The 19,876-nt window shown below is 34.1% G+C and overlaps 1 protein-coding gene across 1 annotated transcript in view; it reads right to left on the bottom strand.

The window, feature by feature from the left end:
• ARHGAP10 (Rho GTPase activating protein 10) overlaps window positions 1-19,876 on the bottom strand; it is a 95,336-nt gene that overhangs the window by 15,825 nt on the left and 59,635 nt on the right. Inside the window, exons 19-20 of the mRNA XM_070949101.1 lie at window positions 16,676-16,826; window positions 4,731-4,869 (exon numbers count right to left, since the gene is read on the bottom strand). Of these exons, the coding sequence (XP_070805202.1) occupies window positions 4,731-4,869; window positions 16,676-16,826 (290 nt within the window). The remainder of the gene's footprint in view (window positions 1-4,730; window positions 4,870-16,675; window positions 16,827-19,876) is intronic.

Raw genomic sequence — 19,876 nt, 5'->3', positions numbered from 1 at the left:
TTTTTATTCTATTTCATTTTTATTGTACTTCTTATGAAATGTTCATCGTTAACAATAAGCCAAAGAATACCCTTATTTTTTAAAAAAGTATTGTGAAATCTTTTTTTGTAAAAAGAGTCTGTTGTCAAATATTTATTAGAAAAAAATTACCCCCATTGGTCTTTTAAAATAGAAGATTGAGTTTTAGCAATTATAAAAAGTAAATTAAATTTCTATATTTGGCTTATGAAATGGTAATTTGTGAAAGATAAATATTACAATAAGGTAAAGTATTGAACAGCAATATGGTAGCTTTTATGAAAAAATAATAATTAAGGATGAATGTGGAAAACTATTAAAGAAAGATTATTTGCTGGTCATTTTTCTTTGACAAGGAGAAATTATTATAAGGTATAATTCCCTTTCTAAAAGGACAACTTGGAAAATTGACAAAATTAAATTAGACATCTTAACTGATATTCAGGAATTAAATACTGGAAAAGAAACTTTATTGGATATTATCTGACTTGTTGTCAAGGTAACCTTGCTAAATAGAATTCCTTTATCTCAAGAATCAGTGAGCAAGGAAAGCAGAAGATAAAGGCCAAGGAAAGATTTTACACCAACTTTTGGAAAGGTCTATTTTGTTCCATAAAACAGTATAACCTGTCTTTGTTTACAGGAGGCACACAATTTCACTATTCTATTAAAACTGAATAAAGGAACAAAGATGTAAATGTTTCTTGTATGTAAAGTATTTTACATTGAGTGGGAGCATACGCTGTTAAATAAAAACCGAAACAGGAAGATAATGACTTTTCTTTAACCAATATTACTTGGGTAATAATTGGATTATATTTATTTTGATTAAAGAGGAACAAGACAGACAAAGTCCATTACATACAAAAATCGAAATATGCAAGTACCTACAGTATGATCAGTCTACACTGCAATAGCATGTTGTTGATAACTTCCAGGTATATTTCATACCTATTTCTTAATCTATTTAAGCATAGAGATAGATGGATGGACTACAGATAGAAAGACAGATAAACAGACATTAACTAGCACAAAAATAGTATATAACTAAATCTGCAGCCAATCCAATTATGGACTTTCTCACCCATAAAACACAATAAAACATTATAAGGCCAAGAAATAATAAAAAAGACAAGTCTAAAATTAATATAAAGTTGATGTATATTATTATTGGGTATTCTTCCTAAGAAGTTTGAAAAAGTTAAGCATTTGCATTTTATTAAAAAAAATAAAGATACAATTATTTATTTTACCTAGTTGTGCATTTATTTAGCATAGCAAACTACTGATTACTGATTTTTCCAATCTTCATATCTCAAATTTCAACTTAATCGGAGAAAGGGCACATATCAAGAATTTAAAAACTGCTCTTCAGTAATGAAAGAAAAAAGACAGGGAAATACTTTAGGCATACTTCAAAGGGCAAGAATGGGGTTTTAAAGCACATACTTTTAACAACAATACATAGGTTTTACAACTTTTACAAAAGTTTTTTTTTTATTCAAGGCCATTGAGTCAGTGCTGTCCGAAGACATTTCCATGGTTATGTGACCATCATGACATCACAGAGCACTGTTACCTTCCCAAAAAAGTTGTACCTAAAAACTAGCTTCAGCAGAATAATTATTAACTGGCATTAATAAAAATAAAAAAAGGAAAACAGAGTTGTAATGATAATGTAATAATAATTTCTAAAAAAAAAGCTTTTTCACTTTCTGGTAAGACAGAAATGCTGATGGTAAACAAGAAACTGGAATAGAGGGACTGAGGTTCAGCTTGATTCTGAAAGGGTTGTACATCTGGAAACAGCAGACTCAGTCTGGAAATTTGACTTGATTTCAGTTGTCATTGGACTCAAGGTGGGCACCCTTGCAAAATTCTTTTTGAGCTGGTAGCTCAACACTGGTAATGTTTAGTCATGCTAACATCCTTTTTTGATTACTGTTATAGACCTCAAAAGGGATTATGTTTGAAAAGTATATGAAAGTTATAATTGGTGTAAAATATGAAAATAAGGTTGTGATCGAACAATCCTAGGATGACTGATGTAAAATCTGCACTAGCTACTATAACTCTAGGAGCTGGTATTGATCTTTAAAGTGCTACCAGGCTTAGGGCATGCCAAATTAAAGGACTCCCTCTCCTGTTAGAAGCCTGAACCATGTTAAATTGTCCAGAAAGTGCCCTCTTGAATGTTCCCTTTCTGGACAAGACCATTATTTCTCCACCCTGTTGAAGACAGACCAATTCTATTCTCCCAAGATAGGGCATGGATCCTTTGCATGTAAAAGATTCTGTAAGCATGTCTCTTCTATCAAATGTAGACTTCTACACATTTTACAACTAATTTATTTTTTTCAAATTGTGTTTATAATTTATATCCTGTTTTTATTTAAAAACATTGTTAGCCACATTGGTATTTTTTTTTAAAAAAAAACTTAATATATTCCTTGACTTTCATCAGTACTGAATTGAGTTACATTCAACTCTGTGGCAATAACACCCTAAACAATATTATGTACTGTATGCTAGCTCACTTACAGCACCTTTGCATGCTTTATAGCAAGAGTCTCCAACCTTGGCAACTTTAAGCCTGCTGGACTTCAACTTCCGGAATTCTCCAGCCAGCTTTTTTTTTTTTTTTTTTTTTTTTTGCTGGCTAGGGAATTCTGGGAGCTGAAGTTCTCTAGGCTTAAAGTTGCCAAGATTGAAAGACCCCTGCTTTATAGTATAGATCCTCTTTCCATTCAAGTATATGAAACTTGAATTAAGCCAGATCATTGATTTCTTTAATCTTTTTTTCTTCTAACATTATTTGATACTTTGTGTCATTAATTTGGTACATTGTCTTATACTACCAAACTTTTAATCATATGGCATCTTCCAATTTTTATCATGTTTAAATTTAAACATTAACAATATGCTGAAATTTGAATTAATCTTACTGAAGTTCAAGTGTCCAAAATATTTAGTAATATTATATTGTATATGTTGAATAATATACTGAATATTATTGAATAAAATATTTACATGTTTTAATTAAGATCTCATAATATACTGTATTAAATACATGGATTTCATTTGTGTTATTTTGAATGCCATGAACACGTCAACCGAAATCTGTATATGATATGAGACAAAAAGTTATATAGGAAATTTGTCAAGTATGAATTACACTGACTATAGAGATGGCAGAAGGAGGAGAATGCTTTTAGAAGGCCTAAAAGCATAATCAGATGAGATCTTTATCGTAAAATTTTAATAAGCAACAAGCTTAAGCAGGCTTTCTTCTGGGTGTTGTGAATGGCAGTAAAAGGTTCACTCCTTTTAAAAGTGAACTGCACTTTTCATGTAAATCTTAACCCAGAATAGAATCTTACCCTGGGTTGCACTACGAAAAAGTCTATGTAACTGCACAGTCTTCAATCTTCCACTGTGGCTGTCAGTGTGATTCCACATTTTTCTTTTGATTGCACACAGAGGTGAATTTTTAGATTGAATATTACTGGGTGCAGGAAGAAAAAAAAACATTGCTCTGCAGGCAATGCTTTTTCCCCCTAAAAGCCTCATGTTAATCACAAAAATATATTGTGCTTCTCTGTCCTTTCTAAAATATGAACATCCTGACAAAATTTCCTAAATGCAAATTATTAGTAATCAAAATGTTAATAGGACAAAAATTCCTGTCAAAACCTGTAGATTAATTAGGAAGAAGGTTGAAATATTGAAAGGAACATAAATCCTGGGGATTATATGGATATGTCCATAAAGCTTTCTTGGAAACAATATGGAAGTGATTACCTTAACCTTCTTGTTTGGGGCAAGGGGGGGAGTAGGGGAAGAGAACTGTACAGTATAGTCCATAATTCTGGATTTTCTGGTGGTCTCTTCTACATGAATTTTCTGCTTAGCTTTTCCAAAACCAGCAAATCCATATAGCTGCTATCTCCTGTTGTGACAATTAGGAATAAAACACTTTTGGTAATAAACATATTGCTGAGGGACAGAGGGACTGGACTGAATAGACACAGAGAATGTTTATTTCTTCTGTGGTCTGCCAAAGAGAGGAGGAATTATGAAGTAAATATCTAACTTTAAAGGGTTCCCCTCTATAGCAATAGCAATAGCAATAGCAATAGCAATAGCACTTAGACTTATATACCGCTTCATAGTGCTTTTACATCCCTCTCTAAGCGGTTTACATTGTCAGCATATTGCCCCCAACAATCTGGGTCCTCATTTTACCCACCTCAGGCTGAGTCAACCTTGAGCCTGGTGAGATTTGAACTGCTGAACTGCAGCTAGCAGTCAGCTGAGGTAGCCTGCAGTACTGCACTCTAACCACTGCGCCACCTCAGCTATGCAAGAACAATACACTACAAACCTCTAAAATAGCCCAATATAATTTCAGCTACTGTTGACTATCTATATGTTTAAAATGTATGTAAACTGTATGTAATTTTTAAACTGAATTACATGTTTTAAAAGACATTTTGAAGGGACTCTATGCAATCAAGAATTTGCAGTATCATTTTTAATAATTAAATCTAAAGAAACTAGCTAAATTCTGTTGTATTGATCCTGAAAAGGAACTAACAAAATTGCTTTCCACATTTCTAGTACTTACAAATACTTTTAAGGCAACAAGAAATCTGTATTTTACAAGTCTTTTTGTACGCAGATAGGCTTTCAAGCAAAAAATATGTACTTACGGATTGCCACTGTCTGTTATGAGATTATTTTTCTCTGTGTCTTGAGGGCTGGTAGGAGCAGCAGTTGTGGGAGACTGAGAAGACAGGGAATCCATGCTGCCTGAGCGTGTGTATTCTTTGGCGGGGCTAAGATTGTCACCTGAAAAATAAATATTATTTAACTGCTTACATTTTTAAAATGTAGAATAGTTATTATGCAAAATATAAGCCACCCAATATTTGCTCTGAAATCTGACTTTCATGAAAAATTATTTAAGGATTCCAGTCATTTGAACTATATTAACTTGCAAGCCCATTTAAGATAAATGCATACAGGCAGTCCTGGGCTCATGGCTATAATAGAACCCAAAATTTCTGTTGCTAAGCAAAACAGAAGTTGTTAAATGAGATTTGCTCCATTTTACGACCTTTCTTGCCACAGTTGATAAGTGGATCACTGCAGTTGTTAAATTAGTAACTTGGTTGTTAAGTGAATCTTTTCCATTTATTTTTCTTGTCAGAGGTTGCAAAAGGTGATCACATGACCCCAGGATACCACAAATATCATAAATACATGCCAGTTGCCAAGTGTCCAAATTCTGATCACATGACTATGGGACTGTTACAATGGTTCTAAGTATGAAAAATGGTCATAAATCACTTTTTTCAGTGCTGTTGTAACTTTGAATCAGTAGTGGGTTGCCCCCGGTTCGGACTGGTTCACAAGAACCGGTAGTAAAACCGGTGGGAGGCTCCACCCACCGCCCCGGATGTCGTCATCAGCAATCTGCGCATGCGCAGAAGCAAGGCGCCCGTGCATGATCCCATTGTGAACCGGTAGTAAAGGTAAGTAGAACCCACCCCTGCTTTGAATGGTCACTAAATGAATGGCTGTAAATTGAGGACTACCTCTTTTAAAGAATGTATAGAACTACTACACACTGGTAGTGAAAAAGAACCATGCATACACTTTTAATCCATAACCTTTGTTTTTTAAAATTATCGCTAGCAGACATCCAGCCATTTATATACTCATTTTAATATCCAAAATAATCATCTTAACTTCAGGCTTAGCAACATGCTTTTACTTGATTATTTTCCTCTTGACAATTATCACTAGAATGTACAAATTGACTGCATTAAATTAATTCAAGTTGAAACAATGTTTAGATATTCCAATGTGTAATCAAAACATCAATTCTGTAACAAAATCTTTTCACAGATCTCTTGCAAGAGACTTCTCAGCAATTTTCAAGGAAATCATGCTCTTACCATTTAAAAGCACACAGCATTTCAACATTTGATCTGAAGCTTATTTTTCCAATATTTTTATTTAGATAAATGTAATAACAAAGCAGAGATAACTCAACGAGATATATAAACTGAACCCTGATAAAATACACTGAGGCTTGGGAATTGGAAGCTTATCATCTTTTCTGGATGGGGTGGCAGCGCCCCAGACAAACCCAGGGCACAATTTCAGGATTTTCCTAGACTCATAACTCCTGCTCAAAGAGGAGGTGGCATTTGTGGCTAAGAAAGCACAACTTTGTATGATGTGGCAATTGAACCCTTTTCTGGATTGTGGGGCCCTGCCTCAGTCACGAATGCGTTTGTAATAATCCACCTCCCGTTTTGGAAACCTTTAGGACAGCACATGTAACACTACTATTATACAAGTTGCACTGACTGCTTATCTGCTCTAGGTACAATTCAAGGTGCTGGTTATTATCTTTAAAGCTCTTTATGGCATTGGATGTCAGCAGAATCATCTTTTCCAATAGGATTGGTCTACTCCACATATGTTGGTAAGAGAGGCCTATTGTGGATTCCATCAGCCAAGAAATTTCAGTTGGTGGGATCCAAGAGAAGATCCTTTTCTCTTGGATCATGCTCCTGCTCTTTGAACAGGGTAAGATCTGCTGCCTTTCTTTTAGCCTTCAGGAAAGGCCTTAAAACCTGGCTCTGCCAGCTGGCATGGGCTCCTGAAGGAGAAGCTGTTGGCTGGAGGTGGTTGATATACCAACAAAAAAGGCACCCCTTTTCCACCAAACCCTGGGTTTTTTTAGTTTGCTTTAATTTTTGTAATTTTAATCCATTTTTATATTTATAATCATTGAAAGTTTATTTTATCTTGATGTAAGCCTCTTAAGAGTTGTCTGAACTGGTAGATGGGCTGCAAATAATTTGATAAATAAATAAAATATAAAATTAACCATACCATATTTAGATTAATTATGCTGTATAGTACAATAGTATTTCATTGTTTTCTATACATTAGATAAGTCTAAACTGGTATTTAGATGTTCGCTGCTATGCATCCTTGCATGACCTGATAAGAGCTTGTGGTAAATTAGATTGTATGATAATGATACATTCATAAAAGTCACAATAAAAACCCCCACTTCCTAGGAGAATATACAATTAAAATGCAAACCTTTTGGTTCTGTTCTAATTATTAGTTTTTGTAACATAGATTAATATTCATATTTAAAATTGTACTAATGTGCAGGATGCGGCACCTTTTTTTTTTTCCAAAGCACTCTGAAAAATCATGACAGAGACTAGCATCTGATTCCAAGGTATCAGTTCATTTCCGGTTTCCTGGCAGGTACATCAGTTGACAGAAATGCTAGGAGAAAAGAAACTATCTAGCCAGATCAAGATAAATCTTGGCACACATGGCTGTGTATAATTTTGAACCATTTGCCTATCTTCCAGCATCATCTCATGATGTTCTGGAATATTGCCTCACTGGAGGCAGATTAAGGATGTAAAAAAGGCTGATTGGAAGATGGAAACTTGAAAAAAGCTTGTGTAGGCTTCCATCTATAACAAATATGCATGGAATAGGCTTTATATATACTTTTGCATTTATTATTAAATGGTTGTTCCGTTCAATTATACAGGTGAAAATAATAATCCTAGTAGCTGTCTAGGACAAAAATTTTAAAGTTATACATAGTCTTATCTGGAAATAAATTCCACTGATATTAATTAATGTGTGAATAGTGGGAATAGCAAAAAATGCATGCATTAGATTACTTTGATTTTCATCCAAATAGGTAGACTATAGGTTTAACTTTATACGTTTTGTGAAAGACTCTGCCAAAATTGAAATTCAAATTTAACAAATATTTCCATGTCAGTTACAATGAATTACATATATACATTTTAATCTCACTAGTTTGTCTGGTGTGATCTCTTTGAATATAGCCAAATTTTGTTATATGATCTGCAAAATTAAACAGACTTTGACTGCCCAGCCCACTCCATCACCAATTGTTAAATATTATGCTGTCTTTTTAATTTTATTTAATTTTATTTTTTTAATGCTTCTTGTTTGTAATGCTGGTCTGTGACCATAATAAAATTATTCCTCCTCCTCCACTAGTTTACATTATTATATTAAAATGAAGATATTATACAATTAGCTGTCCTGAAATGTCTGGATAAATTTTAAAAAGTCACATTGTATTAGATTTTATTCTTCATTAAGTCACATTATGATGCCAAGAGCAAATCACATTTCAGAAAGTTTAAAGGAAGACAACAGGAATTACATCATGAAGCAAGATGTAAATTAAGTTGATACGAATTAACAAAAATTAATTTCTAGTATGAACCAACTGTTACACCATAACAGAACCATATATCAAGACAATATCTCTTTCTTTTCTATGCACAAAACAGAACCTAAAGAAGAAAACTACAAAGGAGGCATTTTGCATTTTGTTGATAAGCTAGCCAATATTAACATAGATCATAGCCAATATTAACATAGATCATAAAGAGAAATAAATGCTTGGGAAAAAATAGTCCAACAACAATGGGTGAATTATTGACACTAGAATTAGAACAGAATGGTAGAAATACCAGTTATGAGGAACAATATAAGAAAAGAGAATAAAAAGTAAAAAAGAAAGTGTATTTTAAATTATAACCAGCTGTTATTGGCAATCGAATCAAAATTCTTATTAGTTGCTGTACTATTCCTTCAATAAACAGGTATTCTGGTCTGGTCATATTCAAAAATCACTATATCTGATTCTATATGCTACTTTTTGAGCACAGTGAAAATATATATATAGCCCTTTTGTTCTTTTCAATGCAGTACATAGTGGTAACAAGGAATCTCAATAAAATACTCAATTTAGTGACATCTAAAGAAGCACTTAACCCAATGACATCTAACGGTACATCATAGAACTACTCTTTCTTCCAAAATATCAACTGCGATTGCCCAACCACTTAACTGATAATGTATCTCTTCCACTTGTAATTATGAGCTGAAATACACTGCATAGAAATTCCTCCCACAATGCAGAAGATAGCTTCTTACCACATTGGGCTGCCACCCAAACTCTGTAGAGTTCGCGTTTGCAAAAATCAATTTATTGTGGCTACCTGAGATCACATAAGACATTTCTATATATACTTGAATAAAGCAAACTTTATTAAACTTAAATGGGAAGAATTTGGAGTAAGTTTCAAATAAATTCACTTCAGTATTTATGGTTTCTGCAAGGTAAATATAATAATAATTATATACACATGCACTAGTACTAACTGTAAAACTATTTCTGAAATAATAAAGAAAGCTTGGAAATCATTTTAATTTTTAGAATTATTCTTAAACTCAGCGTTCCTTGAGCCATAGGTAAATAGGTAACTTATTTAGGCAAATAAATTCTTTTTTTATTATTATTAATATAAAAAAAGTTGCATTGCAAAAAAAAGTGCATTATAATATAAAAAATAAATCAAGGCATTCTTTTTTTGCAGGAGGACACCAGATGGCCAGCTCCTTCATTAAAGCAAAAATCCTTTTCAAGGAAGTGTTAAAGAACTATTATCTACTTTACATATTTTAGCAAGTATCTCATTTAAGTGAGCATTTGTGCATATAAAATTCAAACATTTATACACTTTTACGCTCTATCATTAGATAATAAAGCTTAGAGCAGCATATAAGCATTAAAAAATTCCTGAGTGAATTAATTGGTAATATAGCCATTAATATAGGGTGGCGCACTGCCTCAGTAGTTAAGACAGTGAACTTGCTGGCTGGAGAGCCAGCAGCCCAGGTTCAAGATTCAAGCGCCATGCGATGGGTGAGCTCCTGTCTTTGCTTCAGCTCCTGTCAACCTAGAAGTTTGAAAGCATGCAAACGCAAGTAGATAAATAGGTATCACTTCGATGGGAAGATAACAGCACTCCATGACATCATGTTGGCCACATGACCATGGAAAAGACTCCAGAAAGTACCGGCTCAATGGCCTTGAAACAGAGATGATCACCACCCCCTATAGTCAGCAACGACTAGTGGAGTAAAATCCACAGGATCTCCTTATCTATAGCCATTAATATAGTATTTTCACCTAATTCTTTTCTTATAGAATATGTTAATGAACAGACAACAAAAGATTTAAAAATTGTGCTAGAGGGGAAAAAACAGATTTCAAGATATAAAATGAACCAGTCCAAGTACAGGTAGTTTTCAAGTTACTACAGATTTTTGAGTGATAGTTCAAATGAACCCCCAAAAGATAGATATGACCCAGTCCTGAAGTTATGGCTATTGCAACATGTTCTCTGCCTATTCCCCACTTCATTCTGCCCCACTGGGTCCCCACAGGCACTGGGTCTTTGTTATGTTCCATAATGTAGAATTTAGTGAGAAGATGCAGTATTAACTTACACATTAAATAGTAAAATAATGTTTTTAAAGCTCATTCTACAAAGTTTCATATTTAAAGAATTAATGTTTTTGCTATTATTTACTAGACTTTATGTATCACTTTCTACAACTGTAGTATTGCATTTTTCCCCACACATGCCCAAAGTAGATTATATCCTCTACACAAGATACTGTAATAGAAGAATATGGTTGAACACTGAAATATTAAGCCACACTCTCCCCAAAAGGAATCTAATCTGTTTGGTTCTTTGTAGTTTCTAGTTTTGCTTAGATGTTAAACCTCTATTTTCCTTTCTTCCTAAATCTCAGCTTTGCTTCCAGCGCACTTCTGTTCTACTGCAAGGAAAATCCATATTAGCATGCTAAAGGAATAGCTAGCATACAGATGTGCAGCATCCTCCTACATGAACTTCTCATTGAGGTAGCTAAAAATAAAGGATCAAAAACTCACAATCTTATCAAGCTGTGGAAAACAGTTCACAGCAGAATCAGATACTGCACCAGGGTATTATTTTAGACCACATAATTAAAATGTCAAGATATGATAGATCTAATGGCTATCATATAAAAAGAAACAAGATAAAAGCAGGGTAAGATAAATTCCACACTAGCTTGAGATTAAAGTGACAAGTCAAAATTTTATCTACTGGAGCACCCAGATGATGATAAAAAAAATTAAAAATAAATCCCTAACCAATCTCTCTGAATGCTGGTAATGGTGTCTTTTTCTCTTCTTTTGAGAAGAGAAATCATATGTGAATGGGCATAGATCTATATCAGGAGTATTGGTACAAAATGTGATTGAATCAAAATAACATGGACACCCTGGTGTGTAAACTTTATTTTTGAATAATCCCGTCTGGATGTTAATACAAGTATGTAAATTGAAAGATTTGCATTATTCTACCATGATACACATGATACATTTCACACATTAACATTTGTTTTCTCTGCAGGCACCCATGATGCAAAGGGCTCTACACACTTGCTTTGGCTGGTATTTTTTAAGATTAACCTGAAAAAAACTGTATCTGCAAGGCGTGCGAGTCAAAAGTCAAGATAGTGACTTATGTCTGGGTGATTGAAATTTACCCATTTTACATGTATGACCCTTTCCTGAAGATCAGATATTGCTTGGAAATTGTTTTAGGAAAAGAGTACCACTTTCTGAGGCAAAAGGGGGCGACAGGGGGGCGCTAAGTGGCACGAAGGATGGCCCCCACCCTTTGGCCTGTGCCTCACAGCAGTTACCTCCTTGCAAGCAAACAGCAAGAAAAAACATCTTTCAGCTTCAGCATAGACTAATTAGCCTGTTGATTAGATATCTTTTCTTTCCTTCTTCTCTCTTTTCTTTCCTTCTTACTTTCTCTTCCTGCCCTCTTCTTCTCCTCCCTACTTCCTCTTCCTTTCTCCTTCTCCTCCTCTCTTCCTCCCTCTCTTACCCTCACTCCTACTCTAATTTCCTTCCCTTCCTCCCTTCTCTTCCTTCCCTCTCTCTCCCCTTCCTTCTTCCATCTCTCTTCTCCTTCCTTCCTTCATCCCTCTCTATTGCTGTATCCTTTGTGCATATGGATTACTCAGAGGGCTGAAAAAGCCCTCGCACTTTTGACCAGTCTTCGAACTTATGACTGTCCTCACATTTTACGTTTTTCGCCCTATCTTGTCACCATGGTGAAGAGAAGCAATTGTGAAATGAGTGACACGATTGTTAAGAATGCTACAATGGGCATAAATTATGACCAGTCATAAGTGCAAGGATCGGTCAAAAGTGCGAAGACCTGTCAGAAATCACTTTTTTCAGCCCTCTGGGTAGTCTTTTGTGCATATGGACTACTCAGAGGGCTGAAAAAATTATTTTTGACTGGTCCTCGCACTTTTGACCAGTCCTCGAACTTTCGACTGTCCTCACATTTTACGTTTTTTGCCCTATCTTGTCACCATGGTGAAGAGAAGCAGTTGTGAAATGAGTGAAGTGGTTGTTAAGAATGCTGCACGGGCATAAATGTGAGGATGGTCATAAGTGTGAGGAACAGTCAAAAGTGTGAGGACCTGTCAGAAATGACTTTTTTCAGCCCTCTGAGTAGTCCCTATACACATAGCCATGGCCACTCGGTCACATGACCATCTAGCCACGCCTACCCAGTCACATGACCACTAGCCACGCCCACAGAACCGGTAGTAAAAAAAATTAGAACCCACCCCTGGTCCTGGTCCCTGGAGTTACAGACATTTATAATGGGAGAGAATTCCCAGAAATGACAAGTTAGGAAAGGTGAGCAGGATTCAACATTGCATTTACAATTTTGAAAAAATAATTCTTTTTTCTATTTATTGTAAATACGGATTTTCTTAAATTTATGGTTATCACTCTTTTGTATCAATATACTAGCTCTATATAATATATGGATATAAGGTAAATAGGGTGCAGTCTTTCATATTCATAGACAAAGATGCTGTTAACAATTGCATATTGCTGTTAACAATTCTATTAATGACAGTTTAAAATCTCTAGCCTGATCTTGTTTTAAGATGTCTAAAAATATGAACAATGATAGACCACTTATTATTTCTAAAGTATGTTTGGGTTTTTATTGGCATCCTCAAACTATTGGAATTTAACTTCAAAGCTTATGGCAAGCAAGTGAAGCTGCCATGAAATGTGATATCTTAATTAAAAAAATCAATAAACAATATTATGGAAAATTAAACATCAACAGATTTATTGTGGAATGAGCTTTCATGCCATGACAAATAACATAGCTTTTAAGATGCCACCATAGTTTTTATTTTTGCTTCCAAAAGAACTACAGATGTCCTGTTGGAAGCTTATGGTGGTTCTAACAAGTTCAATGCAGAACCTATTTTTAAAACTTATTTCTTTTAAACATTTATTACAGTACAATCTTTAAAAACAAATCACCACATACCTAGTACTTTTCCTACCCCATATGTATGTATAATACATACATACATACATACATACATACATACATACATACATGTACATATATACCGATTTTCTGGAGAACAAGTTTGGATCTGTTATTTAAATACAAAATGAAAAATATGGAAGACAAAAGGCATCACTTGTATTTATATATAAAAGCTAACAGTTTATAATATTTGTTATATCTTAGAATTTGTACCATTTGTTCATCAATAAATACATCTCAGTAAATAAAAGTTTATCGCTACATGTCATCTATTTGCATATCACTAAAATTAAGCTGCCTCCAATATTTCTGGGTGTTGAGCACATTTTTCTTTATGAAGAGATTTACTTAATTAATTTAAGAGGTAAATAAAAAATACCAAAAGTCTAAAAAAATTACTAATAAACTAAATGTCCAACTGTGGAGAAATGCCTTAGGTTTATATAAATGTGGAAAAGCCAATAAAAACCACATATGGAGCTGGTTAAGATCAGTAGTGTTAAAGAAAGGAACTGAGATTTTATTTTACTAGCTCAAGAACAACTTCTGCCAACTATTTTGATGAATGCAAAATTTTTTCATGTAACAAAACAATAAGCTAATTTATAATTGATAAATTATAATAATGTATCAATTTGCTATAATTATAGTTTACTATAATTTATAGTAATTGATAAACTTATTTATCAATTTTCTACACCGCCCATCTCGCCTAAGTGACTCTGGGCAGTTTACAAATGTCACCTTGGGAGCAAGAAGCTTGAAACAACTGACCATTTGATCAGTGGCTTCAGCAAAATTTCACAAACTGACTGTAATCAGTGTTACGACCAAGGTGCCAAAATTATTCATTGGAAATCTGCCAGAGTTTTGGATTTAAATGTAGGAAGAACCACTGGGACCATTAAGATGAGGGGTTTTGGAAAATGAGTGGGTTAAGATCTTATGGGATTTTAAAACTTAAACAGATAGGCATTTTGTTCACAGTCATTGAAAAGAAGAAACTCTGATTCATTGATGTTGCTAGGTACATTGATATAGTACATTGAGGAAAAGCAACCTCCGAAAAAAAAATTAAATTCTGGGGCTTGCAAATTGAAGTTAAACACTTATGGGGGGGGGGAAATAATGATTGGAGCTATGCCTAAAGAACAACTAGACACGAGGACAGTTTTTTCCATCATGCCAATGCTCTGCTAAACAACTAATTTCCACCACACTGTCAAACTATTTAGTAAGGCTGTATTACTATGATTCTCATCTTTCCTATTACCTACCTCCTTTTCTATTTATGACTATAACTTTGTTGCTTGTATCTTTATGATTTATATTGTTCTATTTAGTTTCCTAGTATGATTTATGTTATTTAGTATCCTATGACTATCACTGAGTGTTGTATCATAATTTATGATGAATGTATTTTATGACTATGATCATGATTTCTAACTTATAACGTTTATGTACACTGAGAGCTTGTGCATCGAAGACAAATTCCTTGTGTGTCCAATCACACTTGCCCAGTATGCTACGCTACGCTACGCTACGCTATGCTATCCCATTCCCATTCCCATTCCCATTCTCATTCCATTATTCTATTCTATAGGATTCCCTTGATATTTAAGACTGGAACACTCTAATTTTACAATAAGTAAGTAAGTAAGTAAGTAAGTAAGTAAGTAAGTAAGTAAGTAAATAAATAAATAAATAAATAAATAGTGAGTTTTCATAGAATGTTTGATTGTGAATCTAACTGTATATTACCCATTTAATAATGATGATAACTCTTAACACCATCAAACAATAACATTTGCCAACACCAGGTCCTTGGAAGGACTCAATTTGTAGATAAAAATGCCAAATCCAGTCTAAACATCTTGCTGGTTTTGTGGGACCAATCATAATAATAATACCATAAAGCAGGTGTCCCCAAACCCCCGGGCCACAGCTCATTATCTGGCCTGTTTCAAACCAAGTTGCACAAGCAATGGGCAAGCGCATGCAACATTCCACTTGCTTAAGCGGAGAGAGAATGAGTGGAGACATTTGAGCGAAGAGCATCACGAATGGAGCCTCACAGAAGAGCAGAAACGCCCTCTGTTTGAGCATTCTCTGCTCACCCAAGTGGAGCTTCGCATGCGAGTGGAGCTTCGAGCGCAAGTGCCCTCCACTCACAAATCAAGCTCCATTCGTGAATGGAGAGTGCATGTGCCTGCCGCTCGTGCCAAAGGAGCTGTGGGCATGCATCTGCCACTCACACGCCTCCTCCACACAGGGCCGCCAAGATGAAAGATTGGAGACCACAGCCATAGCCCACTTTTTAAGAGGGAAATGTATATATAAATCTATTTATCTTTATTTTTTATATCTGGTTTTGCTGTATCAATGTCAAATAAACTAGAACAAAGGTGCATTGGAATTATATGCAAGAAATAGCAAGAACTGGTGGGCACACAAATAAAATAATAGAAAATGAAGAAGCTAACATGCTCTGGAACTTTTCAAACAGACAAATATCTTCTGTCACACAATATCTAAGACTTAACAACTGTCAATAAAAAAATTCAACACTTCAATACCTTAGACAGCAGAATAGAAAAAAAAGACGTGAAAAAAATCACAAAAGCTTGCAAACAGAAGTAGCAAAAGAAAGATAGCACTAATAGTAATAAGTCCCTTTTGTGCAATCTCAAAACAACCGGAGCACCATTCAAATATCATCGGCAGTGACTAAATCACCATCAGTCAATTGCAAAAGGCAACTTTACTTGGAACAGTTAACATCCTGCGACAAGTGTGACAATATCTTTAATATTATTAAATAAATTCAGTTTGTCCCAGATCCTTGGGAAAGACTCAACAGGACAAAAATGACAAATCCAATCTAAACATCTGGCTGACTGTTCAACCAACCGTAACAGTTTGGTGTACTGCTGATGTTCTTCTTATGAGGAAAATGAGTCAATCAGTTTGTACACCTGTCCCTCATCTTATATCTGTACATACTGTATCACCGTTAAAGTATTTTTAATGGAAAAACTGCAAATGTAATCTTTGCATTCTGAAAAACTGTTGCATCTTATTTGCACAATGAATTCTACTTTTTCTCATTTGATAACTTACTGTATATGTAATTATATAATGCTATCAATATTACTGCTAGAGTTGTCTCTTCAAACTCACTAAAAAGCTTTGCTTTGGGTTCTTATCTTATTCCATTTATCATACCACTTATAATTATATATAATTATAAAAACAACAGAAATGAAAGCTACTGCAGAATATATATTGCAATTCCACTTTTGCCAAGATAGTAAATATAATGAACAGCTTACTGTCATCCAGCTCTAGACAGAGATTATATACAGCAACAGGCCTCTTATTACGTTGCCCCTGTCGTCTTGATTGTCGTGGTGGGGCATTTGGAGGAGAGATTGGCACAGGGGTAGGCTCAGAGAAATAAGCATCAGGCAGCGTGTGGAAAATCTGGAAAGAGCAATGTAAAACACACTGAGTTACTGTGAAGGACAACTTGTATAAATCCTGTAAGCCATTTTCAAGGAATAATTTACCTTTGATTTATATTCAATTTTTCACATTTTGAAAATGATTATTTTAAATAAATCAAAATTAAAATAGCACAGATATTCACTGCAAAACACTTACATTCATTCATTCATTCTATTCTTAAGAAGTAGTTACTAATGTATCACCCTAGTGCACAATTTTATCAAGTGAAATTTAAAACCAAGAAGAGGGCTTTTTCACAAGGCACTTGGAAGAGTGTCCTTTACAGTTCTAAAATTCTACACTACCATAACACTTAGTTTCCCAGGCTTTTAAGCTTAGATATATTTTTCTCAATGTAATTTTTTTTTTGCTAGAAACTTTAAACTAGATTTTATAAGAATGAAATTGAATCACAGAGATTCAGTATTTTTCCTTAAAATCTTTTGAGGACAAGTGAATCTCATCCTTTTTACATTGATAGAGGGCTATCTCTACAAAACACTTTTGTGTTTAGATGGGAACCAAGTCTGGCATTCAATGTTCTTCCCTTCTTCCTCACATTTCCCCAAATTGTTACTATGATGAAGCAAAAAAAAAAAAAAAAAGCCGAAGGATGATGTTTTTTTCAAAAGTGATGGCTTCCCAAAATATATGTGTAGTGGGTGCATGCAGACATTCATTTCTCAATGCTCCAGAACATAAATCTTCGTAAGATAAATAAATGATCAATCATTTCCATTTATGTTGCCCACAGCTGATGTTCATTGCCTAAAATCTTAAAAGGATTTTTAAGCTGTGGTATCAATAACTGGGGGTGGACAAGATTAAAACAAGATGTGGATTTCCCATTTATGCAAAAATGATTTTTTGAAGGCTATGGATAGGGGTTTTTAAAGACTAAAACTCAGGTTCCTTATTTCATCTTATCTGGTTAGAATTAGGCTGCATTTCTTTTGGGCTAATGTGAGGTTCTGTTACATCAGATATTGGTGAGAATAAATTTTTTGGGGGGAATATCCTTGGATCATTTCTTAATTTCAATCTTTCTGAGCAAAAAAAAAAAATCAAACTCAGTTTAGTTTACTGAGCTTTTATTTTCCAAAATTAAATTTTTAGGTATAAGTCTCACCCCGATAAAGTCAGTGAGCCTTCAATGGAGGATAGAGACCAAGATCCCCATATAACCAGAATTTTCCACCTCCATTACAGCTCAATAACCCTCTCCTGCTCAATTGCCAGATATTTCCCACACTTTACATAGGAGACACTTTATCTTCTCCAAAATCATCAAATTAAAAGAGCAACAACTGGTAGATGCATCAGTATTCCCTATTAAATTCAGACTTGGGCATGTTATGATACAGAAATTGAATCTATTCCACATTCATAACTAGAGTGCCCTCTATGCAATGAATGGAGGACAAATTAATAACAGTTGTTAGAAATCTAGATTATTCCTCTGAGCAGATTATCCATTTTATCCTAGGAAATCAACTTTGGCTATTACGTATGTTCCTTACTTAATAATCATTCAGAGATCATTCAGGCTTACAATGCTGCTAAATGAGTGGCAGCTACAACTAGTCCTCATACTTAAGTTGGTTGCAGCATCCAGTTACATAATCACCATTTGTATGGGGAAGCTGGGAGAAGGTAATGATCATGTGATGTTTTCACTTAATGACACAATTCATTTAGTATTGGAATTTGTGTTGTCAAACAGTGTGGTCATGTGACACATTGTTTTACAACTATGTTGGTCAGTGATGGAACTTCTGGTTCCAATTGCAACATGGTAGCTAATTTTTTAACAATAGCCATGTCTTATAGATTTTATCTAATATTTCCATCACACTATTAATTACTTCAAGCTTTTATGTTTAAGCTTTATTATTTTATATCACTTTATATTTATTGTGTTGTAATATCATTTTTTATATATTGGTTATGGATTGTAAATAAATAACAATTGCCTTCTTTGCTGAGAATATTATGCTTTTAATCAACATGAATCAGGTAAGTTTTCTGTATTCTTTTATTATTAATTGTTCTCTGACAGGTTGCATTAGATTTACTTATTTATTTTGTATACTCTGTATTCCCAATAGTTAGCATTAAACTAACTATTAAACATTAAACCAGAGTTTTAAAAAACTGTAATTGTATTCTGCTTACCCCTATGATGACACTCATTATCATAGCCTTAAAAAAATAGTTTTAACCAGTTTCAAAAAATTGTCAGACTAGTGCTAGTCAAACATTGGTAGGGGCTATTCTATTAAACAGAAACCACTGAAATACACTGTTTATCCACCATGGTCTGCCTAATCTCCCTCAAATGGAGAATGAATAACTTCTCTCAAATAAAATGTACTGGATGGGGTCAATTTCACTTAGAGATAGTGATTCTGAAAATACTTGGGAATCAAGCCATATAAGGCTTCTTAAATAAAAGCTGGCTTTGAATTGCACCATAAATGTACCAAAGCTACTACAGGGTCTATAGCACATATGTTATATCACTATGAAAGTTTTCATTTGCCAGTAAGCGGGCTGCTAACGTGTACAACAACTGCAGTTTTAGAATGGCTTTCAAAGGTAGTCTCATGTAAAGTGCATTGTACTATTCTAATTTTATGGTGGTCATATGGAATTACCATCAAAAATGAATCAAAATGTGGAAACTAATAATAAATATCCCAAAGGTGCTTTTTCAAGAAGCAACTGACTTTGTTTTTCTGTGAAGACGTTTTGCTTCTTAGGCATTCATAGTCATAAAGCTACCTTAATTCTTCTTAGAAAAAGGACAAAAGAGAAGCAAAACATCTTCAAAGGAAACAAGAAAGTCCAGTTACCTTTTTAAAAAGCTCCTTTGGGACAACCATGACCTGGATGACTGAGAATCTCCATAAATAATAATAAATATGCATAGTATTGAAAACTGCATTACATTGTTGTAAGAATAGGAAATAGTATGGCGAACAATTTTTATACTTAAGTATAATAACTTTTTTAAAGTTGTAAAA

This window comes from Pituophis catenifer, unplaced genomic scaffold (genome assembly GCF_029215685.1).
Source record: "Pituophis catenifer annectens isolate HBS135680 unplaced genomic scaffold, rPitCat1.0.hap2 SCAF_8, whole genome shotgun sequence".
Lineage (NCBI taxonomy): Eukaryota > Metazoa > Chordata > Lepidosauria > Squamata > Colubridae > Pituophis > Pituophis catenifer.
The sequence above is the reverse complement of the archived record's forward strand: the minus strand, read 5'-3'. Positions and strand labels throughout refer to the sequence as shown.